The sequence below is a fragment of the Phaethon aethereus genome, assembly GCF_964289735.1.
Source record: "Phaethon aethereus genome assembly, chromosome: 4".
Lineage (NCBI taxonomy): Eukaryota > Metazoa > Chordata > Aves > Phaethontiformes > Phaethontidae > Phaethon > Phaethon aethereus.
The window spans coordinates 75798251-75822502 of record NC_138578.1 but is presented as its reverse complement, the minus strand read 5'-3'; the positions used below and the strand labels follow the sequence as shown (position 1 = coordinate 75822502).

At 49.4% G+C, this 24252-nt stretch overlaps 1 protein-coding gene across 1 annotated transcript in view; it reads left to right on the top strand.

The window, feature by feature from the left end:
- Positions 1-22658, top strand: part of NAT8L (N-acetyltransferase 8 like) — a 31213-nt gene extending 8555 nt beyond the window's left edge. The window contains exon 3 of the mRNA XM_081998983.1: positions 21060-22658. Coding sequence (XP_081855109.1) covers positions 21060-21427 — 368 coding nt within the window. The 3' untranslated portion in view covers positions 21428-22658. The remainder of the gene's footprint in view (positions 1-21059) is intronic.
- The last annotated feature ends 1594 nt before the right edge of the window (positions 22659-24252 follow it).

The window sequence follows — 24252 nt, the reverse complement described above, 5'->3', positions numbered from 1 at the left end:
CAGAGCGCTGCCGGGGCCAGCGGCAGCCCGCACCGGAGCTCCTAACCTCCGCCCCGCGTCCCCAGAGCTGAGCGGCGGCTGTCCCCGGCCCCACAGCAAGGGCGAGCCGAAGGCAGCTCTGCCGGGCCCCGGCCCACCCCTGCGCCCCTGCCGATACGCGCCGGGTGGGTCCGGAGGTGGCACCGCTTGGGTCCCTGCCGGTGCCGAGCCGCTCGGCTCTGCTCAACCCACCCGAGGGCCTTGCGAGGTCTTTCTGCCCCTCAAAATCTTTATTGTTCGGAGTTTTTTCCACTTTTGGGGGGTTGGGGTAGGGCAGAGTAGGAGAGCGGTGCCGTCAGCCAAGGCCTGGCGCGGGGGAGAGCCGCCGTTGCGCGAGCGGAGCGGCCTGCGCGTTCAGGGCCGCGTCATCACGCGAACGGGACGCGCGCGCTCACGGGCGAGCCGCTGCAGCCTCCCCCCTCCTGTTCGTCACCGGAGTAGGAGCGTTTGCACAGACCCATTCCTCAACGGCCATATCTATATGACAAAACCAGCCCTCCCTTCAGATCCACGAGCTGTGTCCAAATTAGATGAGAATAGATTTTTACAGTAAATTTTGCAGAGCAATAGAACCTATTTTTTTTTTTCCCATGTGTTCAAAAATTGTCTCTAAAGATGAAGTCCCTAATTGACACGGCCATCGGTTAATGCAGCAGTATTTAAGTTGTAGCTGTGACTGGATGGGTATGATGCTTCTGAACGTAAGCTCTGCCTGCAAGTATTTTAAAACCTCGGTACATGCAAGTGCTGTTCATTAATCTTCAATACAAGAAGTAATAAGTTGTGTAAATTGAATATCAGTAATTTTTTAGGCACAGTTAACTTTGCAAGACCAGCAAACGCGAGCCATGCTGGGACTTGGGAACACAAAGGGGACAGGTACATCAGATGTTCTGTTTGTTTTTTTTTTTTCCTGGCTTTGAATAATTTTTTTAAAAATGTTTTCTCCAGTGTTGGATGTTTTCTGGCATGGTTGTGTGCAATTTCTCATGGCTGTCTTAGTGAACAAATCTAAAGAGGACTACAGAATTTTCTCCACAAGTTTAAATGCAAGTTAGTTACTCTTATAAAGGGTTTTCAGTGGCTCATCTTCCTTTTCTTGGTTTCTTAGGTATGGCCAAGATTTAAGACAATTACTCAGAAGTCTGTTTCAGATTAAGGTTTTCCTAACAGCCAAAATTTGGGTTCTGTGTCAGGTATCTAACTCCAGTGGTAAGGGTTTTAAAAGTACAAAGCTTTGAGCCCCTCTTGACACTGAATTTTGGACGCAGGAACATGAACTGGAGAACCTTATTCCCAAGCACATTATTATATTATTATATTAATTTATTATATTTAGTATTATATTTAGCCTCTTGGGATTATCCAAGAGTGTCTGTGGTCAGGTTGGGTCTTCCCAGTGTGCATGACCAGGGACACGAATGCTTTAGAAATTATCGTTAGGATCTATTTTAAGACCTCTAAATATATTGAAAAAGCAGTTTTTATGTAAAAGCCTAAGTGCCCAGCCTGATTTTCAAGACGACTGACGATTCAAAATCTCTCTGAATTTCAGAGTGGATTTCTGAAATTCCCTCCGTAGGCTTAAATCTTTATTCAGGCAGGTTAAATTTAATTACCCGGGACGGGAACGGCTGGCGGGGCTCTGGGCGGCCGGGAGCTCGCAGCGTTGTTTACGGGTGTATTGCAGCGCACACGCTTTTATTTTGGTAATGCAGTGCTGGGAATCTGTTACAAATAATCGCCTGTTTGATGCTACTCCCTTCCAGGCTAAAGCAAAAAGAGAGACTTAGCAGAGTGTTTTGCCGGTATCTAGCTCCGCGAGGAGCCGAGGGATGTACGGGCCTTTTTTGTTGCTTTCTGCATTAGCGAAACAGGGAGCTTCAAAGTGTATTTTTTAGATTTTTTTTTTTTTTCCCTTTTATTTCCCCCCCCCGTAGGAAGCTGAGGAATTGTTTCTTTTTCCTGACAAGTGGCTAATGAAAGCATCTTGAAGGGAATCCAAAGACAGCAGTGTGTCTTACCTAGTTTCTATTTACAAATATACCACTTGTAACCAAATTATAGGGTTTGGTTTGGTTTTTGGTTTGGTTTGTCTTTTTGGGTTTTTTGGTGGGGTTTTTTTGTGTGTGGTTTTTTTTTTGTTTGTTTGTTTTTTTCTTACTAAGAGCCAAGTGGAATCACCAAGAAGCTTCATGCCTTTTATTAAGGGTGCATCAAAAATTAGTTCATAGTGTTCTGGTTAGTAAACCATGATATTTGTTACAGATGGCTTTGAGCCATTCTTCAAAGTGATCTATTGGCCCGTTGGACTGCAGCAATCAATTAACTATTTATGAAAACATATACAGTATCATTTATTGTCTTCTGTAACTGTTGGAGCGTTTCTTTCAAGAATTGAAAATTTTATTTCTTGCAGGATAATTCTAAATTTTAAACCTGCGACTCCCATGGTTTAGTGCCAAGCTGGGATTCTGCTTTAAAATGGGATTCTGTGAGTGAAAGGAGACTTTTCAAAATAGGTAATGGGAAACATGTCTTGCAGGTGTATTTTTAAGTGGCTACATGAGATATTGCTATTTAAAATTGGATTTGCAACGATGTAAACGCTAATAGAAAAATACATTTAATTAGTGTGTTCTGATAACTTGCAAGTAATATTTGTCACTTAAAATTCATATGCTGCTTCTAGGATTTATCCGGATGGCAAAACTGAAAACCAGAGGTTTTATGAGAAAATAATTTTTCAGTTCAGGAACAGAAAAATAAAAGGGAGGATAGTTTTGATCCAAGTTAAGCTGATTTACTACTCCTTCTCTGTTTTTTGTTTTGTTTTGTTTTTTTTTCCCCACTATGAAGGAGGGAGAAAATTCTGTGTTTAGTGGTAAATGTAATACTTTTTTCAGCCTGAAACAAGATTGTTGGTTCTGTTACAGGCTTCCTTAAGCAGCAAAGGTCAGACCCAAGTATATATTTAAAAAATGCTGATTATGATACACTTAATATTTGTTACCTCTCAGGCACGTCCCTCTGTTCTTCTGTGCATGGCACTATTAAATCTATACTGAGCCAGTGCCGGGATCGCCCGGATCCCAGTCCCCATTTAAATTATATCTGTAGGCATTTTATGCCAGCGTAGCAGCTGAAGAGGTGGTGTCGTGGGGGACCATCTCCGAAATCCCGGCAGCCGGGACGTCCCCTGCGGTCCGGGGGAGGACTGAGCCGTGCGCAGGCGTCTCGGCCGGCAGCGCTGGGGGATGAGCTGCGCGCAGGATTGGTGCCAGCCTGGCTTCCTTCTGCATTTTCTTTCCCAGCTGATGCTCTTTGGTGAATTCGGGACAAGTGCGTAAATTGTTTTGAATTGACAAAACTGCATTTTTAAGTAAGCTACTTGCCTAGATTTATCCTCGATCACCAGTAATTGCTATACAAGCTGCTCCCACTCTCTCTTGCCAATGTGCTTGAATCCTGACTTGGAAACCGGCATCAGAGATGCAAGTTTATTTGCTTTTTACAGTTGCAGCTCTTGGTCTCAGCGCTAACCGCTGCTAATTGAAATGGGGGGTGATGGACCAGCTGTCCAGCAATGAATGGCTCCTCAGTGCACCTCGCATACAACACTCATTTCAACAGCTATCAGATAATAACCTCTACTCTTGGGAACCAACAGTGGTTCCTCAAATTGAGGTCTTTTTCCATTTTTTTCCCTTCTTCCTTCCCCTGCCACAGCAGTTCTGTATCCCGCTTTCCCAGTCTTTGTGTCAAACTGCAATATTTGCATTTTTTATCCTTTGAATTCTGTTTGACTCTTGTCCATCTCTCTTGTTGAATTCTCCATTGGGTTTGTCTGGTCTGGTTCTTGCTTCATTTGTCACTTCTGGCATTTCCAAGAGTGATGGTCCCACACCCAGCATCCCTCTTTGTATTTCTCTGATCTTCCCTTTCTTCCCATTACACTTTTAAATTTATGTCCCGTTGCTTAATTTCATTCTATAAGTACTTTCTTCTCCTTGTTAGTTTGTTGTGTAGATATTTTGCATGGTGAGTGCAAGTAGTTGTTTTTTTTTTGGTAGTCTACTCAGACTAGCAAAGATGAGAAAATAAATAGAAGTGAGCACCACGAGGATATTGTGTCTGCTAAGCTGAAAACAGAGTGCGTCAGTGCACAAACTCATGTGTCGGCGGCGGTGGGGAGAGAACGTTTGGCCTAAAGGCAAATGAACTGCCAACAACAGGATTTCTTACACCTACTTTAGAGCATCTGACCCACATCGCTCCCAAACGTATCTGGGCATGGCCTATTGATCTTTTCTGCTATGCTTTTCCTACAAACCCCGTTCTTCCCATTTTAATAGGATATATAAAATCATTATTGCAGTCAGAGTGGAGCCAAAAAAAAAAAAAAAAAATCATTTGCTGAGATCAGGGCTTTTTGCTCTTTTTTTGGAGGTGCCAAATCTGTTCATCCTGCCTGGAACTAGATAACGGCATCAGAAACACTGTGTAACACTTCTAGTGGGAATCCAGGGAAGACCTAAATCTAGTCTTTCAATTTAAAATAACATTAAATAGTAGAACTGCAAAGAGGAGCTTTTGAAAATATCTTGGTTTGGAGCACCTGCCACTTGTAAGCACTAAGCAATTTTAGATGATGGTTAGTTAGAGAGCCATAAAAGCACGGCAGATACGCGGCTGCTGTCTGCTTAACAGCAGTGAGCGTCTTGGTAAAATCCTCGTTATTGGAATTACATCGTTAGTGGTGGGACTTCTTAAAAAAGAGAGAAGGCGAGCCGGGGGGATGTTACTGTACGAAAGGGATGCTAATGAGAGATTTTTTAAAAAAAAAATCCAAACTGTTTAAAAGGGGTTATTTGTAAAACACCTTTTCAAGCTTTTGCTGCCTGTGAAGTCAATTAGATTCACTTAATGGCTATGAAAATATATGTCTGGTATGATTTCAAAACCTGCAAATGTTCAGAGGATAACATCGAGCTGTGCCTCTCGGGCAGCGATTTTCATTTGGGAATAAGCCATCATCAGGTTTTACGGGGCTTTTTTTGAGCCATCAATAGTCTGAAAAGCATCAAAGCATCTGCAAGGATTCTTGAGAAGTGGGAACATTTTTCATGGATAACTCGAACAGCTAAAGAGGATTTCAGTGAAATTCTAAAAAAAACCACAAAACCCTCCTGCATTCACTGGGACTGAACTCTGGGACAGTTTGGCTTAAAGATTCAGTGGAGCACTTGCTTTAACTTGATCATGGGCTTAAATCCCTTGGCTCTTGTTGGGAGTTTAGCATATACTTAGGGTCATCCTTCAGTATGGGTCCAAGTGCTCTTTTGAGATTTACAGGAGACCTGCAACGTAAATGGGAAATGCAGTGGTGGAGTAAACTTTGAGTTTTCTGTGTGTGTGTTCTCAGCTGCCTCCAAGATGATGTTTTAGGCAAAAGCGGTACATCGGAAGGAGGAGCTGTTGTAGCTATGATCCTGCTCTTAGATTTATTCTGCCCTGCCTTAGCATCGGGTATAGGGGTTTAGTGTTATTTAGTGTTGCTTTTGTAGTTGGGAAGATCCAACAGATCCTCAAAATACTGCATTTCTACCCAGGTTCATGTGGAGTTGCATCTCTCCTGCTTCTGGTTGCAGTAGGTGCTGCTCATATTCGTAAGTTGATCCCCTTTCTGCAGATACTTGGTGAATGAGCATGCTGCAGACGTGGTGCACGTGATGGTACATGGCATTAAAGTATTTGCTTTCACTAGCCCTGAGCAGACTGCCCTTCATTTCCCATGTGTCTCCCTGATGGAGTGAGATGTGGCCCGTTACCTACTCATTGATTTACTTTGCAAATCTCTTTCAAATCCCTGGCTCTTGTGACTGGTGTTGAGGCTGGGGCTCAAAGGAACCCCACTCGTGGATGTGGGGTGTAAGGTGGTGATAGATGGCCGTCACAGGAGATCTGGGAATAACCGGATTAGACTTTTATAGGGACTTTTTGGCCTGATTGGTCTGGCATGGTAGTCTGAACATGTGGCAAAGGTGGTTTTTTTTCTTTAGTTTTAGAAATGCAGAGATTTACACATGTAATTTTCATTTTCTGTTAATGCATCATCCAAAACAGGTCTGTTGTTTGTGCCCAGCCCAACAGATGTTCACGTATTTATGGATGTAGAATTTTCTTGTGCTGCCACATTAAATAAATGTGCTAGTTTCAGTCTGGAATAGTGGAGTTCAGTAGAATTACACCCAAGGTGCATTGGCCTTGATGTACTGGAAGAGGGACATAGAAACACATTGGTTTTAACAACAGTGAGCATCCAGGTGTGTGTTTTTCTGCACCATGGCAGTGATCTGGCTTTATACAGGGCATTGCCACCAGTTTGCTGAGAGTTAAAAATTGGAACGATGTGTGGTGATGGAGGCTCACACTGCTTGGGAGATCTTGCTGGGGTCTGCAGCATGGTGGGTGGAGGGGGACAATACTGAAACTTTGTAGAGGACTTTCATTTTCCTTACTTACAGAAAGGAAGTAAAGTCTTGACCCAGTGTTTGCCCTCCTGGCTGCGTACGGCTCCAAGAGAATGGCGGTGGTGACTCCTGACCACTGGAGTCACCACGCACCATGTTGGTTGGTTGAGGGTTGGGTTGGAGGTGCCTGCAGCTGTCAGTGGGTCAGGTTCAGCCCCACAGCAGCACAGCAAAACGCCTCAGCGTCCTGTCCCATGTGGTGGGGTTAGCGCCCCCTTCTCTGCCCTTCCAGAAGAGGATGGACTGGTTGGTATGTTGTAGGGTAAGAGTCGTTGCTGGAGGAAGACCTCCAGCGTTTGAAGTGTGATAGTGTTAAAAGCACATAGGGAATACTTGGAAGGTTTGCTTCCAGAGAAGTTTGCTAGTTATTTATCTGTTTATTTATATGGGTCAGGAGCTGCATTTGCTGCAAACTGAAGCGTTAGTCCTGTCGCTACCTCTAGCCTTGGATGTCAGAAGTGCATGGCAGACTCCCTTTCCAAGGGAAAGGCCTTGTTTCTTGGCATGCTGCAGGTGGAAATTGCCTTTTTTTTTTTTTCCCCCCCATCACCTTCTGTGCCAGAATAAGCGTTTCCACAGAGACACTGTGCCACCTTGATGGCAGGAGGGCAGAGAGGCTCCAGGTTTGGTTGGTTGGCCCAAGCCTGATTCTCCTTACCAGCTTTATTATCGTTTCAGTTCTCCTATTATTTAGTCATCTCCTCCTTACCCAGAGGTTAGGGGAATAGGTTTGACCCGTTGGTTGGGGGGCTCATACTAACAGGTCAGAAAGGGTTGGTCCCGGTGGGACGCGACCACAGAAGCACTGTTGGCGAGCGGCTGCGGGGGCAGAGGTAGTGAGCTGTGCTTCAGTGCCACCCTCACTCCTCACCCCTTGAGCTCTTCCTAGTCATTGCAGTGGATTTTGGGGGCTCATCTTGGTGTGGCAGATGGCAACTATTCATGTGCTGCGATACGATGGGGTGGGTTGGTCTCAGCTGATTATAACTGGTGTCCGTGTTGAATGACTGAGCTCTGGGAAGGATATGTGTGCAGCACCATTTCAAGCTGTTGTGCTAGAAATAGGAAGAAATGTTTATTGCTTGCAGTAGACTCAAGGAGATCAGGCCATGTACCACCACCTGACTTCAGCCTGCCGTTTGTACCAAATCTGTGCCCTGAACCTTTTCTTTTTTCTGATGTCTTCCTCCATGTTGAGTAATGAATTCTTCACTGTGGTTTCAGAGAAAATAGAACTCCTTGTGACTGCTGTTTCACTCCTGTAGATTATTAATGCAATGGAAGGGTAGAGGTCGGGGAGGTTTGATTCATTGTGTTAGCAACAAGGTAGGATTCTTGTGAAACTCAAGTCACCTGCAGAAAGAAAGGCTTTGAGTGCAGCAGAGTTGTATTTATCGTTAGTGGCAGGAGAGTATCGTGGTAGCTTCTCTTTGCCTTGCAGCATTTGGTGAAATGCAGTCCCTGTCCGTCAATTCCTGATGCACCCCAGAAGGAAAGCAGAGGAGCTGCCCTGGGGTCTGAGACTTTTCTGGTCAGTGTTTCTGCACCATAAATATTGCTAACTGCTACTCGTCATTATTGCTCATCGGCTGCTGTGGTAGTGAAGTCCTCATGCAGAGGCTTTTGAGGGCAGCAGGAATGTGCTAAGGGAGGAAAAACCCCATGTTCAGAACCACTGAAACATGCTGTACAGCATATTTTGGCTGAACATGTGCATCCTTCACATGACTTACCATTTAATGTTGTGCCATTGCACTTTTCTATCACTTCTCTGCCTCACAGATGTAGCTTTGGGGGTGTTTGCAGAACCAGTCAGCATCTGCACCAGCGCTTGGGGAGCCCCATCCCGTGCGTTGGGAATATATGCTGTAAAATGCAGTCGGCTACTTGCTGGGGGTGACCTATTCCCTATTCTCTGCTGTCCTCGATGCCCCAAAAAGTAATGTAAGCAATGTGGTCCTGTTTTGGGGTGGGTGTGTGTTTGGTTTTTTTTTTTTTCGGTCTGTCACGTTTTTAAATATGGAAATGTTTTTAGTCTCTCCCTTTTTGTTATAGGTAGGTGATCTGGCTGTAAGGTTAGGGGAGGCATTTCCCAGCTGCCTTTTTTTTTGACTCGGATTTAAAAAGCTTTTTCTGTCCTAAAGCATCATTATGCCATACCTTAAGTCTGAACCAACATCTTGGGTGCAATTCATCTCACCTACCTTATTCCTGGCTAAAAGTAGTTGTTTGTGGTGAGCTGTGTAGGCTTTTTCTGTGGTCATTTGCAGAAGAGGGGCACTCCCAGAGGGTGACTCACCTTAAAGGTTGCTGACCTCAGTTAGGGCAGCATAAAACTCCTTGGAAGTCCTTGCAGAGCTCAGAATTGCATTTATTATTTAACCTTAAGTAAATGTAACATTAGTTTCTCTCTTTGCTGTGAAGCATTTGGTGCAATACCTGTGTAGATACAGGCAATTCTGTTGAACTGAAGGCAGTCTTGGCTAAATTTAGACCAGACGAGTAATGATGAATGGTGAAAATAAGATCAATTTTACCGGTTTTCCCCATATGATTTATGGCTAGGCCAACTGCTAAGCTAAAAGGAAGTTGTTTGATGTTTATTGCTCAGTGCCTTTTTACAGTAATGCATATGAAGTAAAAGTCAGCCAGCAAATAATGAATTCTAAAACATCCAATAATTGTAGATTTTTCCAGTTTTTTCAGTATTTAGAAGTGGAAATTGCTGTAATGTAAATTCAGTATTTTTCGGAAAGCAATAAAGCCCTATAGTGAAAGATTGATGTAGAAGATGGAGCCTGAACCTTAGCAATGTACTTTTAAGGAGCTGTCTTGAAACACAACCAGCAATGCATTTAATCTTGTAAGCTAATTTGATTAACGAGTTGTTAATTGTCACATCAGTCTTTTGGAGCAGTTGCTGGGAGGATGCAGGCTAGCAAAACTAGCAGAAGGGCTTGATTTCTTTTTGCCCTTAAACTTCTAACTAAAAACCAGTCTAAATTCTAAAGCGTCCGTTTACTTAAGGTCTGACTCTGCAGTTGATAGACTTAGTGCGGATTTTGGATGCATAGGGAACATCTACTCTGAAAGTAATTCAAATACTTTTTTTCTGGTTTTGTCCATTTGTGCAGACCAGTCTGTTCTGCTGAGCCAGCTCCATTGAGCTGGGACTCAACATCCAGTTAGCCCTGAGGACAATGTCAGTCCAAAATCGTATATTCTAGTCTTTATCCGCTCCTTTAAGCTATTTAATTCTTTGCTTATCGATAACAATTGCTCACATGCAAAAACCACAGACAATGCCTGGTTTCTCAAACTGTGCTTTCTCTTGATGAGCCAGCAGGTAGACCCCAATCGCTGCATTGGTAGTTTTGTCTCTCCTTTCTCTGTAGCGTGTCCTTCTTTTCAATAGTGGAGAGCAGAGCGATGGGCCAGGCTAAATATGCCCTGATAACCATGGTACTTCTAATCCCCCATAACTGCTTCTGCAGCTTTTTCTTGAACAGTTGTTTTACATTGGGTTTATTACAGTCTTTGCTTTTCAAGGTGCATCACGGCCAGCAAAAAGAGCCAGATACAAGATTTTAAAGTCCTGCTGTTGCACTTCTTAATATAGCACCCTCTGAAACGTGCTGGAAGGGCTGTCTCTACCCTGTCTGCGACATCGCCTGGGTTTCTAGCTGTCTCATCAAAAGCCTGTTCCTGAGATGTGCCGAGCGCTTCCCGGGGCTTTGCTGAGCTCCCCCGGTGCTGTCACGCCTGGTGACACTCCAGTCCCCGCGGGACTGAAGCCTCTTTGAAGAGTCAGCCCGTGAAGTGCTGACATGGGGCATGGCCACTAACAGCTTGCGTCCATCCAGACGTCCGGGCTGGGTCCTCCTGAAGCTTTAGGGGAGTAAGGTGCTTGGGTGGGAGCTGTCACATAGGCATTTCAGAGGAACAGGGTGAGGTTTAAAGGAAAGGTTTTAAGAAGATTAGGAATGCCTGCTTTGTTACATCCCCAGCAGTGACAGCGGGAGATGCTGTTTGGGCCCAAATCTGGCCACTTTCTGAAGTCTGTTTGCTGCCCAATGTGTTTTGCTTTTTTCCAGTCAAAATACTAGAGTGAAGTAAACTATAGCTAGCTGTCAACACCTTGGGGGTTTTCCAGGGGCTTTGACACCCCAAAATGGGATACCTGTGATAAAGTAGCTGGGTGCTTTTGAGGATGGACCAGCTCCATCAGGAAGCGTGGAGCAGGCGCTGACAGAAGTCAGTTCTCATACTGTTACCCTGATGGGATCCACCCAAGAGTACTGAGAGAGCTGGCGGAGGAGCTTGCCAAGCCACTCTCCATCGTTTATCAGCAGTCCTGGTTAACAGGGGAGGTCCCAGAAGACTGGAGGCTTGCCAATGTGACACCCGTCTACAAGAAAGGCCGGAAGGAGGATCCTGGGAACTACAGGCCTGTCAGCCTGACCTCTGTTCCAGGGAAGATTATGGAGCGGTTGGTTTTGAGAGTGCTCACAGGGCATCTGCAGAACAGCCAAAGGATCAGGCCCAGCCAGCATGGGTTCATGAAAGGCAGGTCCTGCTTGACCAACCTGATCTCCTTCTATGACCAGGTGACCCGCCTAGTGGATGAGGGAAAGGCTGTGGACGTTGTCTACCTGGACTTTAGTAAAGCCTTTGACAGCGTCTCCCACAGCATTCTCCTGGAGAAACTGGCGGCTCGAGGCTTAGACGGGTTTACTCTTCGCTGGGTGAGGAACTGGCTGGATGGCCGAGCCCAGAGAGTTGTGGTGAATGGCGTTAAATCCGGCTGGCGGCCGGTCACGAGTGGTGTTCCCCAGGGCTCGGTTCTGGGACCAGTCTTGTTCAATATCTTTATAGATGATCTGGATGAGGGAATTGAGTGCTCCCTCAGTAAGTTTGCAGATGACACCAAGTTGAGTGGGAGTGTTGATCTGCTGGAGGGTAGGAGGGCTCTGCAGAGGGATCTGGACAGGCTGGATCGATGGGCAGAGGCCAACTGTATGAGGTTTAATAAGGCCAAGTGCAGGGTCCTGCACTTCGGCCACAACAACCCCATGCAATGCTACAGGCTTGGGGAGGAGTGGCTGGAGAGCAGCCCGGCGGAAAGGGACCTGGGGGTGCTGGTTGACAGCCGGCTGAATATGAGCCGGCAGTGTGCCCAGGTGGCCAAGAAGGCCAACAGCGTCCTGGCCTGTATCAGGAATAGTGTGGCCAGCAGGAGTAGGGAAGTGATCGTGCCCCTGTACTCGGCACTGGTGAGGCCGCACCTTGAATACTGTGTTCAGTTTTGGGCCCCTCACTACAAGAAGGATGTTGAGGTGCTGGAGCGTGTCCAGAGAAGGGCAACGAAGCTGGTGAGGGGTCTGGAGCACAAGTCTTAGGAGGAGCGGCTGAGGGAACTGGGGTTGTTTAGTCTGGAGAAGAGGAGGCTGAGGGGAGACCTTATCGCTCTCTGCAACTGCCTGAAAGGGGGTTGTGGCGATGAGGGTGTTGGTCTCTTCTCCCAAGTAACTAGTGATAGGACAAGAGGAAATGGCCTCAAGTTGCGCCAGGGGAGGTTTAGATTGGATATTAGGAAAAATTTCTTCACTGAGAGGGTGGTCAGGCATTGGAATAGGCTGCCCAGGGAGGTGGTGGAGTCGCCATCCCTGGAAGTGTTCAAAAAACGTGTGGATGTGGCACTTCAGGACATGGTTTAGGGGACATGGTGGTTCTGGATTAATGGTTGGACTTGATGATCTTAAAGGTCCTTTCCAACCTAGTGATTCTGTGATTCTGTGAACCGTGCCGTGGCTGTGTTGCAGGTCGAATGCTGGATGTCACTGTCACCCCACGGGTCCCCTGCTGACTGCAGCTCTGCAGGCTTTGCCTGAGCTTAGAGGTGGTTGCAAGTAGCTTCAGCCCTCGGTAACAGCAAAGGGGAAAGGTAGCAAGGATGGAAAAGAAGGCAGGTGGAGAAGTAGCTGAGCAGGTTGCCTGGGTCCAAATCATCCATCTCTTTTCATGTTGTGTACGTGACCTCATCGCCTCCTGCCCAGATGCCCTGTGAATCAAGGGGTGTCATCCACTGTCGGCATATAGAGGTGCTGCCCAGCACTCTTCCAGCAGGGAGTTATTTATAACGGGGCAATGAGTCCTGCGGTGGTGGGTTATGTAGAGTTATTTATGGGAAAGAAGGGGTCCCACAGCACTTCTGATTTCATGCATGAATAATTCTTGTGTGTCCCTGACATTTTTTGTTCCCTCACACCTGGGTCTTGTCTGGTGTAGAGGGATGCTCACTGGTGTCAGGAGCATTGGATTCAGGGTCTCTCACATCTCACTCCGTTTCCATGGCCATAAACTACTCTGAAATGCCATTATTTTGTAGGAGCCCTCCAGGAATGCCTTTTAACTGGAGTCAAGTGTAGAGTTATTAGCAGAAGTTGTGGGAGCTGTTATGCAGCCCTGCTTGAAGCCGGGGGCAACTGGCAAGGTGGGAGAGGAAGTCAAGACACGGGGAAGGTGGAGGTGAGGAGAGATAATAGGATAACAGTGTGCCTCAGAAACACAGAAATAAATCCCTCCCCACCCTGGCTAGCTGAGCAGTCGGTCAGAAGCAGGTACAGCTGTTGCCTGTCCTTGGTTAGTCCCTGTGCCCAAGCTGCCCTGTTTGTGGCCGGTTGGCAGCCGGTGTTGCCGTGTCTGCGCCCCGAACGCCTCCCGCCGGTGGCATTCACCTCTCGGCAGCCGCGCTCCCCCCAGAAAAGCCTCCTCGCTGCCTTGACGTTGATGTAACTCGGCTGATCTGCCCCGCATTTCACCGAGGATGGAGGGGAAGGAGGAGGGAGAGTTGCCTTGAGGGCTGAGCTCCTCTGCTCCCTCATCAAACCCCAGACAGGATAAAAGGGCAGGGATTTAAAAAGCATCAGCGACGCACAGCCATGGCATGGCCAGCTTTGGGCGGGGGACTCTGTCCCCTTGCTGTCGCACACGGCCTGTCTCACTTAAAGCGATGTATATAAATAGTGCTGGCAGGAGGAGAGGCGAGACACTGAACTGTGGGGCTTTTTAACCTGTTGTCTGTAAATCAGTAATAATTGCACAGCACTGTGTCCAGTGCGGGACACCCCCGGGTTCCCTCTCTGCTGCCCTGCTCAGGCCACCCCTGCTTGGCAGGAACGGCCGCTGCTCTGGCGAAAATCAGCACAGGAGGCTGAACGAGTGACTCCAAGGGCAAATATTTAAAGCTTCATGATGTGACAGCGTGTTGCATTTCCTCTGTCCTGGTATTTCTGCGCGGTGGTGTCACACCGGGCTGTGCCGCAGTACGTCAGCGGGTCGCAGGGAGGAGTTTGGTGGCATTCGGATCTCTAGGATTAGCGAGACTGTCACTTTTGGCAAGCTTTTATGTAGGTATATTAAGAGTGAGAGACACAGGCAAGTGCAGGTCCTGTCCTGTGGGAAGCACAGGGGTGATTTTTGGGTTTTTTGGGTATGGTGTTTTGGGTTTTTTTCCCCCCTTTTTCCCCTTCATAGCAGCCTGGGGGAAAATCTAGGATAGAGAAGGGATATTCGCCCTGTGCAGGATGCTGCTTTTCCCAGCAAAGCCCTGAAGGCAGACACCGAGCCTGTGAGCAGCTTTCCCTCCCTCCCAGAGCTCACACCTGCACATCACATCTCTCCCAGTTCCTGATTTTTACTTTTGGGGTCCTGGCCAGAGGTTTGCTTGATATGTCGTTCCCTTTCTCATGGTGGCCGGTCCTCACATGCTTTCCTGGCGCTGCTCTAAGCATGCGGAGGAGCTGGCATTTGGCTGGTGGGTTCCCAGCAATGGTGGTGGTAGCTGCGGAGTGTCTCTGCTGGTCCTCTCATCTGGGTGATGCTCTGAGGACATCACCCAGGACAGCTTTTTGCTGGGAGGGGAATTGCTCACATTTGTGTCGTCGTGACATGCTAAAGCAGAACTGAAGATCACAGTCTGTGCTTGAAGGGACATTGCCTTGAAAAGTTGCATGCCTGTCTGGAAATTATGTTCCACAAATAACCTTCGAAGTTAATAAGAGCTTGGCTGTGGGAGATAGCAGTGCCACTCTTTTAAGAAAGAGGGAGAAGTCTGACTGGCCTGCCTCTGGGCAAGGTTTCCATACTCGCGCTGTGCTGAGCTTCCAAGGAAATGTCCTTCCCGCAGGGATGCAACCCCACCATGCAAAACAAGCACCAGCAGTTGGTGGTGGCCACAGGAGATGCTCTGTCCTCTCTCCAGCCATGTGCCCTATCCCAGCAGGGATAGGATCTACCTGGCTCATCCCCTCACCCCTCGGTGCATGGGTGCTGGCACAGGGGAGGACCCAAGTGTGAGTTGAGGACATTTCGGGGTGGCAGAGCTTTGCTTGCTCCTGTGAAAATACTAGAATTTACTAGAAAACAACGGATTTTAAAAGCACCTGGCGGATAGAGCTTTGCTTTCTCAGAGCAACACACTGCTGTTAAATTCTGGTTTTTGGCATGGCAGTCCTCGAGGGCTAAGGGACTTAAAGCTGTGGGAACCTGCTATAGTCAATCACACAGGACTCGTGCTGGTGGGGAAGGCTGATGTCTCATTTTCCCTCTCTCTCCTAGCAGTACTCTCTGCTATTGCTTTTGGCTCCAATCTTTCCACCCATCCACCCACCAGCCTTTTATTCACCAAAGGGTGGTGAAGAATTTGCAGCAAAAATAAATTCATTTATTTTCACCCACCATCCTCGTCGGCTGCGTGGGGAAGAGCTGTGCAGCTCCTGACGGTGGAGGAGAGTGGGAGAGGAGGCTTGCAAGCACAGCCAGGGGATCGCATGGCACGTCCTCCTCGGGCAGGAGTGGTGGGTGCTCTGGGTGGAGGATAAATGGCCAGCATGGTGCTTGCTACCGCTCCGGGGAAGTCCTGGGGGTGTGGGGCTGGCAGCGGTGTGTGGAACCTGAGGGCAGCCTCCGATGTGGGAGAGGGGTGGGCAGCTTAGAAGAACACTCTCTTTTGCTCCTCAAATGCTCAGAATCGTCCTTAAATTTAGAGCAGAAAGGCATTGCCATCATGTGTGCTTTCAGGTCTTGTGTGCCATCAGCTGAGGAACCATGTCTGACCTTGCTGGGAAGCATGAACAACCCAAAATAATCTTCCTTGTTAGGCACATCACAGCCTTTTTCAGAGATGCGTGCATCCCAAGGTTTTTGGTTTTTTTTTTTTTTTTCATAGAATGGTTTGAGTTGGAAGAGACCTTTAAAGCTCATCTAGCCCAACACCCCTGCCATGGGCAGGAACATCTTTCAATAGATCAGGTTGCTCAAAGCCCCATGCAGCCTGGCCTTGAACACTTCCAAAGATGGGGCACCCGCAGCTGCTCTGGGAAATGTGTTCCCATGTCTCGCCCCCCTCATAGTAAAAAACTTCTTCCTTTATTATGGGTTTTGCCTGCGAGTTTCTGAAGTCAAGATGCTGCGTGGTGAAGCAGGGGGTTGGGGGAGTGGAGAGAGCTAAGCAAGCTGGCGGTGGGCCTTCCATGGCTGCTTCTCCTCCCCTTTGCCTGTTGGCAGCCCGGGGGGGCCGGGTCAGATTGGGAAGCAAGGGACAGTGCTGTGAAGAGGCTTGGTGTTTGGCTGGGAACAGCCTCCAGTAGGTACCTCCAGCCCTCCAGAGTGGTGTTCACGGGGCAGCTGTAGTTACATGCAAGACATCCATGAAGAACAGACCTTGGAGTGAGCGGGAAGGGCTTTGGATGACTGCAGTGATGAGCTGGCAGGGGGACCCCAGAAGATGGAGGCAGATGAGGGTGAAGGCAGAGATAGAGAAGCTGCCAGCAGATGAGTACCTGAAGGGCAGGGAGAGTGGTAGCCGTCAGGGTTTGTGTTTATCTTTGCAGCAGTGATTATTTTCAGGTAATGGTCTGAGAGTAAAACGCCAGCTCCTGCTATTAATAGCGCTGCAAACAAGGCTGTTGCTCATTACTGACAGGTGAGATGAAGTTAATTTTATTTCATCCTAGGTATGAAAAAGTGCAAAAGCAAGACGGGCTCCGAGTCAGTCCCCTCGGTCCAGAAAAGATGGGGGAGAGACACCCCCCAGCCCTGGTGGGGAGGGCAGCGTGGGGTGATGTTCCCCAGGGTGCTTCAGCCCGCTCCAGAGGAGGAGTGGGTATGGTGAGGAGCTGCAGCTGGCTAGGATTGCTGGAAACTTGCTGAGTTTAGGTAAAGAGCAAACTGGGGACCTTTGGCGTTCCTGCTCTGAAACTGGAGGGTTTGCTCGGGGGAGAGAAAATCTCAGCCCAAGGGCAGCAGCACGTGGTGGGACCCCAAAACAGCTTTCGGCAGCAAATCCCCATCTGAATGGGCTGCAGCTGCCTGGAGGAGGGATTTGACAACCCCACGGGTGAAAGCTGTGCCTGGGCTTGTAGCCACCTTTGGAAAGTTGAGGTGCCTTTAGCAGGCTGAGGAATCTGGCCACTGGTGATCCTCAGAGCAGATGCAGACACAAGGTAGGTGGCAGGGTAAAAGTCTTGGGGATTAATGGCGCTGGTGTAGACGAGAGCCGCACACAGCTTGCATTGTTTGAGCAGATGTGTCCTGTCTGCTGCTAATTATAAGCGTTGCGTGCACAACACACACTGGGAGATGTGCCAGATACTATTCCTTTTCATGTTGAACTCCAAATCATTATAATTAAGCTTTAAAGCTGTAAGTAAAAACTAACAAGGAGTGTGGGTTTGCAAGTGGGCCGGTCCCCGCCAGGATGGATGGGTGTGAGGGTACGGCCTCCGTCCTGGGGGCGGTCGGGGCGGGCTGGGGGTGTGAAGGGCCGTGTGGGCTCTGCCATGGTGGGCATGTACAGGTTTGGGTTTTAAATAGGCAGGAGACTCAAAAATACTAGGAATGTGCCATTTTACAGATGTGGGAAGTTGTTGCTGAGTGAGCTTTAGCAGCCTCTTAGGCTTGGTGGGCACAGAGGAGAGCTGCTTATTAAGAAGGAAAAGTCAGGAATGAAAGTGGGAAGCAATCAGGGAAGCAATCGCATAACCTGGGGCCGAGGGGAACCTGGGCTGGTATCTCTGGTTTGAGGAAAACGAGACAGACTTGCTGAAGAAGCAGCTCCAGGAGGAGTTGCGCATGTCGGGCTGGGTGGCAAGGACGTAGTGGCTGTGCCACCGGCTGCGGCTCGCTGGGCACCCGCCGCTGGCCGCATTCTGGCACTTTTTGGGGCTGCCTCAGGACCCAGCGGGGTGCCGGGGCCGGCACCGTGTGTGCCCGGGGGAGCATCCCCAGGAGTTGTTTCTCATCTCTTCTCCCTGGACATGGCAGGACTCACCAATCCCCATTTTGGGCTGTGCCACGGCAGCCAAAATTGGTGGCTGTGCTTGTTAGGGGCGAGGATCACTACAGCCCCGTGGTGCGCTTGCCGTGCGGCCAGAGGCGCGATGGGTGGGCTGTGGGGGTGTGTTGGGCAGAGCCACCGCGGGATGAGCGGTGTAAAACCAAGGCTGCGGAGCAGAGAGCGGTGAGCTCTCAGCCCTGCGACTTGTATTTGGGGGGAAGGCGGCTGCTGGGTTTCGGCGCTTGTAGGTCGTCTTCTGGGCTTGTGTCTGAATAAATTACGTTTTGAGATGCAGGTGAATGCAGGGGAACAAGTCACGCTGCCAGTGCAGCAGTGGAGGAGAGACATCTTAACTGCTGGTGATAAATGGGTCAAGATGGGTCCCCGTGTTTTAAAAATTAGCCGTCGACCTAGATAGCGACAGCATAATGACTTGCAGTAGGAGCAAAAGCGAGCGTCGCTGGAGCTGCGCGTCGCTCTGAAGGTGGGAACGAGCCCGGTGTGCGGGGCTGAAGCCAGGCTGGTTCCACGCGCTTCATTTTTACCTGGCTTTTCCTCGGCAGCTGGGCTGTTCCGCCGGGAAGTGCGGAAGAACTCGGCCATCTTCAATGGCTTCGCTGAGTCGCAAGGTGCATTTGTCCTGCAGGCAGCAGCCGGGAAGGCACCTCCCGCCGCCCTGTGCTTTGCTTTTCTCCGGTAACGAAGGACTCCAAGTTGCCTTATCCATCTCCCCTGCTGCCCCATTTTTCAGGGGGAGCGGTGCCATGCATCCCTGAGCACCCACCCAGGCTGTTTAATGCCAATCCTTAGAGACGTGTCATGCATTGGGTTGGGGCAGTTGGCAGCATTGATGATAAAGGTGGAGCTGCTGCCCAAGCCAGGTTTTCTTCTGCCACTGGGGAAGAAGGCTGCTGCCTGCGGCAGGGGTTTCTCCTGTGATGGGATCCTCTTCCTCCGGATGAAGCCATGTTCCTCCTGGGCACTGAAAGTCAGCGCTTTCCTTCTTGGCAAGAGACCTGTCAGTGCTTCTCGTTAGCTGCCGTAATGGAATAGTGGCTTTCCTGGGTGTTAATTACGGAGTATCCAAGCTAAGGTCGCAGTTGCTCTGTGGTGACAGTATCGGTCTCTTCAGTTGAATTCAAGACGCTTTTCCTGTGAAGTAAAGATCTTTAGTGAAGAGCCGAGTAATTTGTTACTTGAATTTCATTTGGGTTTGGGGTTTTTTTAGGTCCCCTTGCTGGGGACCTTTAGGTCCTAGCCAAGTGGTGCTGTGATACGCCAGAGTTACAGCAGTTTTTAATTGCATCGGCTTGAATGTTTGTTGGCTGTTATGAGCAGTGGGATGGGATGATATCGGTACCTCTCTCTAGCGAGGTCGTTTTATTTGATCTTCATAACTAGGGCTGTGGTCGGAGCACTTGAGACCCTGGGGTGCTTGCCCTGAGCCCAACTGGGTGCTCTTCAGGCTGCTGAGCTTTGATTAGCTGGATTTTGCTTCGGCCTCTTGAAGGCAGCATCGGCCCTGCCTAGCCTTCAGCCCCACTGCAGAGCGGTGGTGCTGACCCCCCAAAAGCGCAGCCTGTTTTTTAAGCTGCGTCCTCGTTCCTGGAGCCGCACTGCCAGCTGACTGCTGCCAGGGCACAAGGATGGGCTGCTTTTGCTCACTGGAACTCCACATGGTTTTGGCCAGAATTGCTTGAGCACCACGTTTGCAGCTCATGAGATGCTCTTGCGTCCACCAAGCAGGGCAGCAGCTCCAAAGCAAGGGGGGGGTCTGGCCATGAGCACCCCAAACTGCAGGGGAAAAAGGGGTGGAGGAGCCTGATCTTGGCTGTGCACAGGAGATGCTCTTTCTGGGGCGTGTATATGGTATTTTCCCCTGTTCGTGCTTCGCTGGCTTTTGTGATTCTAGTTTCTCATCTTGCTGGCCAGTTTGGATTTTCTGTTTGAGAGGGTCTTGGGCAAGTCCTGCACTGAGCCCCTGAAGTCCGCAAGAGGAGGATGCTCTCGCATATCCAGATGTGCACGGGGGGAGGTCGGATCCAAGCCAGGCCCTGTGGGTTGGAGAAGGGGCTGGCAGGAGGATGCTGCAGGGAGGCCAGGTCCTCGTGCTGTCCCCGCGTGCGTGGAGCAGCGCTCACGGCTCTCCAGCTTCCCACGGGCGCCACGGCCAGCCCTGCTCATCTGGCAAGGCTGTGGTCGTGGCTGTGAACAAGCGTTGGGTGCTGGCCGAGGGCTGGGTGTCCCTGGGGAAGAGGGACGGTCTTCCTCTGCTCCTGGGGGCTTGCAGCAATTTCTCTGCGCTGGATTGCCTTTCCCGTGGCGTCTCTCTTCCAGAGTGTTTCCCATGCTCTGCTGCATGCTATTTGCAGTCGTGGGCAGGTGTTGAGATTTGAGGAGGGGAAATGGCTGCACCGGTGCCTGGGTGCCCAGGGCTGGGTGGCTTTGCCCCTTTCCCTGAGAGCCCTGAGCCCTCAGGATACAATGCACCCAAAAAGCAACGTCCCTATGAGTCCCAGCAAGACGTTGGGACCATGGCTGGGTGTCTGGCCATGGCACACACAGGTTTCCCAGAGCGAGGGAGGCTCTGCCACCTCCCCGTGTCCCAGCCCTGTCTGCTGTGCCCTGGCACAGGGGCTCCTGTTCTCATCCTGCTCCGCGCTGGCTCCCTGCCTCTTGCCACCGCACCAGGGAAAGGAGCTCAGCCTCACCTTCCCCTTGCTGCCATCTGGGTCGGATCCTGCCCTCCCCAAACACCAAGGATGCTTTGTGCACCACCCTGTGCTTCTCCTCCGTGGGCTCCCTGCCCGCGTGCGGCCAGCCCCGTGGGAGCTCTGCAGACCGTAGTTCTGCCCGGGGCTGGGGACCATTACCCGTCTGTGATGGCAGCCAGATGTGCGGTCATGCTTGCTCCCTGGGGACCTTACATTTTGGTTCCTAGCGACTTTCCTGTGCCTTGTCCTCTAGAAAACAACATTCCTTTCACAGTGTCAGGGGAAAAGAAAGTTCAGTCCTTATTTGTGGAGGTCATTAGTCCCCACGTGCGACCCCAAGCCCAGCTCCCGTGAGCACGTTCGTAAGTGGGTGCCTTGCCCGTTTTGCCCATCCGAGGCAGCCGGCAGCTACATGCGCTGCTTTGTCTCCCGCAGGCTCCTGCTTCTGGGTCGCCGTCCTGGACGGCAACGTGGTGGGGATCGTGGCGGCGCGGGGCAACGAGGAGGACAACACGGTGGAGCTGCGCCGCATGTCCGTCGACTCCAACTACCGCGGCAAAGGGATCGCCAAGGCTCTGGGCCGCAAAGTGCTGGAGTTTGCCATGCTCAACAACTACTCCTCCGTCGTGCTGGGAACCACGGCCGTGAAGATGGCAGCCCACAAGCTCTATGAGTCCTTGGGGTTCAAGCACGTGGGTGTCGTTGAACATTATGCCCTGCCGGGGATGACGCGCTCCTTACTGGAGAGAATGTTTTTCCAGCTCCGCTACCACCGCTACCGCCTGCAGCTGCGGGAAGAATAAAAAAAAAAAAACCCCAACTAACCAAATGAAAAAAAATATTTTTTTTTTCTCCTCCTTCTCCTCCCCCTTCAAAAAATAATAAATTTCCCTTCTATTTCTCGTCACTGTTGATTTGCCGATTTTGGGTTGAGTTTTTGTTCCCTCATGTCATCTTTTGGTTTGCTCCGTGCAGCTCGATCGGCCGGCCGAGCAGCGCTCCTTCCTCGCACGCTGTAGGTGGTGGCGCTGGGAGTCCTGCGACCCGGCGGGGCGCGGAGCGGCGGCCTCTCCTTCCCAGGTACCTCCGTAAAGCACAGAAACTTAACTGCAAAATAGTTCCACTGCTCTGGTGTACATAGTCTTCTCCTCTTCCAAATGTAAGATAACATAGTGATGCATTCATGATAGCGCAGAAATATTACTTGAATGCAGTTTTCAGTATTTCATGCACCAGTAAGTAGAATATGCATTCGTCTTACCGTTATTTACTGGTTAATAGTTTTCAAAGAAGAGGCAGGGGGCAAACCCCCCTGCCCCAACCCGCTTGCTACAATGCATGAAGAGGAAAGCGCGTGCACGCACTCAAACACATCGCACCGCCGCCACGGCACTGGTGTTGCACTTTTGTTTTTTTGGATGTGCCTCATTCTGCCAAATGTCTGAGAGACCCTGGGTGCATCCGGTAACCACGACTCCGCTCTCCCCCGCCCCTTCCTAAGCCAGCACAGACTCGGACCGGCTGAACTCTGAGCCCCGTCGTACCATAGTGTGAAGTTAAGATCAAACCTAAATATCTCCCGCGCTCCTCCGTAGCCACGCGTAACCTGCAGTCCTGGGCCAGACTCCGCATGCGCGTTGGACTTTCTCTTTGCTGCCTTTTGTTTGTTTTTTTTAATTAGTTTGTCTTTTATTTTATTTGTAAGGGTTGGGGGGTTTTGTTGTTGTCATTTTTAATTTTGGCTTTTGCTGAATGGTGTCATTGAGGCGTAATGGAGGCTGCAGTTCCTATGGCAACACATTTGCACATTAATGTGCGCACCAAATCTAACCACTTCAGAGAAGCAACGTGTGACAGATAATAGCATTTTGGGGAGCACCGGGGTGGGGGGGAGCGTACTTACTATCTTAACCAGCTGCTTGTTTGATAAATGTAGACGGCCTCACTGCAGCCTTCCATCAAAGGTAATTAACTGCTTTAATGATGTCAGATTTGTGAATTGTACAATGCAAAAAGCAATGCAAAGCAGATTCGGCATGTGTCTGTACCCAGTATGTATGTACAGTGCCTGCCAACTAAAGAATAACCAAGACTACAGCTTCTTCTAGCCTGAGATATCAACTTTTATAACTTATTTAAACAAATAATGACTTTGCATGAATTACGTCTTGGGGGGGGAAAAAGAGATCGGTAGGTTTTAATTTTTAAAATGTGGTGTCAGAAGTATGAAGAAAACAATTTCTGGCTGCACTTAATTTGGGGTGGGTGGAGGGGTCCAGCTCTCAATACATTTAAAGGGAAAACCCCTTCAATTTAGTTCCTGGGTGGAAAAAAAAGTTACTATTTTATGAAGTATTATGCAGGTGGGGAGAGGGAACCAACACCCATCACGATGAACTTGATGAAAGGGTAGAGCACGTGTTAACCACGCTTGCACTTGCAAACACAACGGAAGTGTCAGTGGGAGAGCCCCGTGGGGGAGGCGGCGTGGGGCGGCGGTGGGGGGCAGGCGGCACGGACCCGCGCGTGGGACGCTGCCTGCGCCTCGCTCGTACCGAGCGCTGCCCTTTCCTCTCCGACCTAAAGCTTTCCCAGCACTGAGACGTGTCTGGCGACGCTGAATGAGTGGGGAGGGGGCTCGCCCCATCCCTGCTGGGGCTGTGGACCCGACGCCGGGGCGCAGGAGCCTTTTGGCATGACCCTGGTGCTGCGCTCGGTGCTGGGCTCGGTCTGGCCGGTAAGGAGCCGGGGGGGCAGAGACCCAGCGAGTGTCCCAGCAATAAGGGGGAAAATGAGGAAGGTGAAGGGCACTGTAGCAAAAGACCGTGAGTTTAATTAACAAAACTTCTGTATGGGGCACTATATTTTTAAAAGTCTTTCTATGCTGTACATTTCTCCTGAAGCTGAAATAATGTACTGTTGGTAGGGGTTTTTGTATAGTGTACAGAAATTGGCAGAATATTTTCTTGCTGCATTCAGTGATTTATTAACCGAAGTAAAATAGACAAATATAAAGTGTTAGCAAAAGTTGAAAGAAAAAAAAAACCACAAAACAGTTTGTGCCTTTTTTAGTTTATTTTTCTGTTGCTATATAATCACTGCACTAAAACCTTTCCAGAGGGGGGGAAAAAAACCCACAAAACTAATCTCTTAATAAGGGAGGAATACGTAAAGCCTAAATTGAGCGTTAATTTTTTTATTGGGATAATTAATTAAAAGAATGTTGCTGGTTTTATTTGATACCTGTGCCTTTGTAATAACACTCCACATCCTGTCAGAAAAGCCAAACCTGGAATAAATCCCACCAGATCCCACAGATGCAGAAGTACCATCAGGTTACCAGTATTTTCTTTAAAAACATGTAAACCTTAACTGATGATATTACGGTATCTGATAGTAATACCTGTTGAGTTGCCTGGGAAAAAGGTGCTTTGGAAAGACGCAGCTTTCGGGGTGCTGTCTGCATCCCTCCCCGGGCACGCCGGATGCCGGAGATGCACCGATAAGGATTGAGTCGTTGCTACTTGGCCGGCAGCTGCCGAGCAAATTTCTTCCCTTAACGCTTCTGCCAGTTGCTCTGTGCCCAGGCTCTTTGGACAAAATCCAGCTGGTTGCTCCCAGCTCTCCA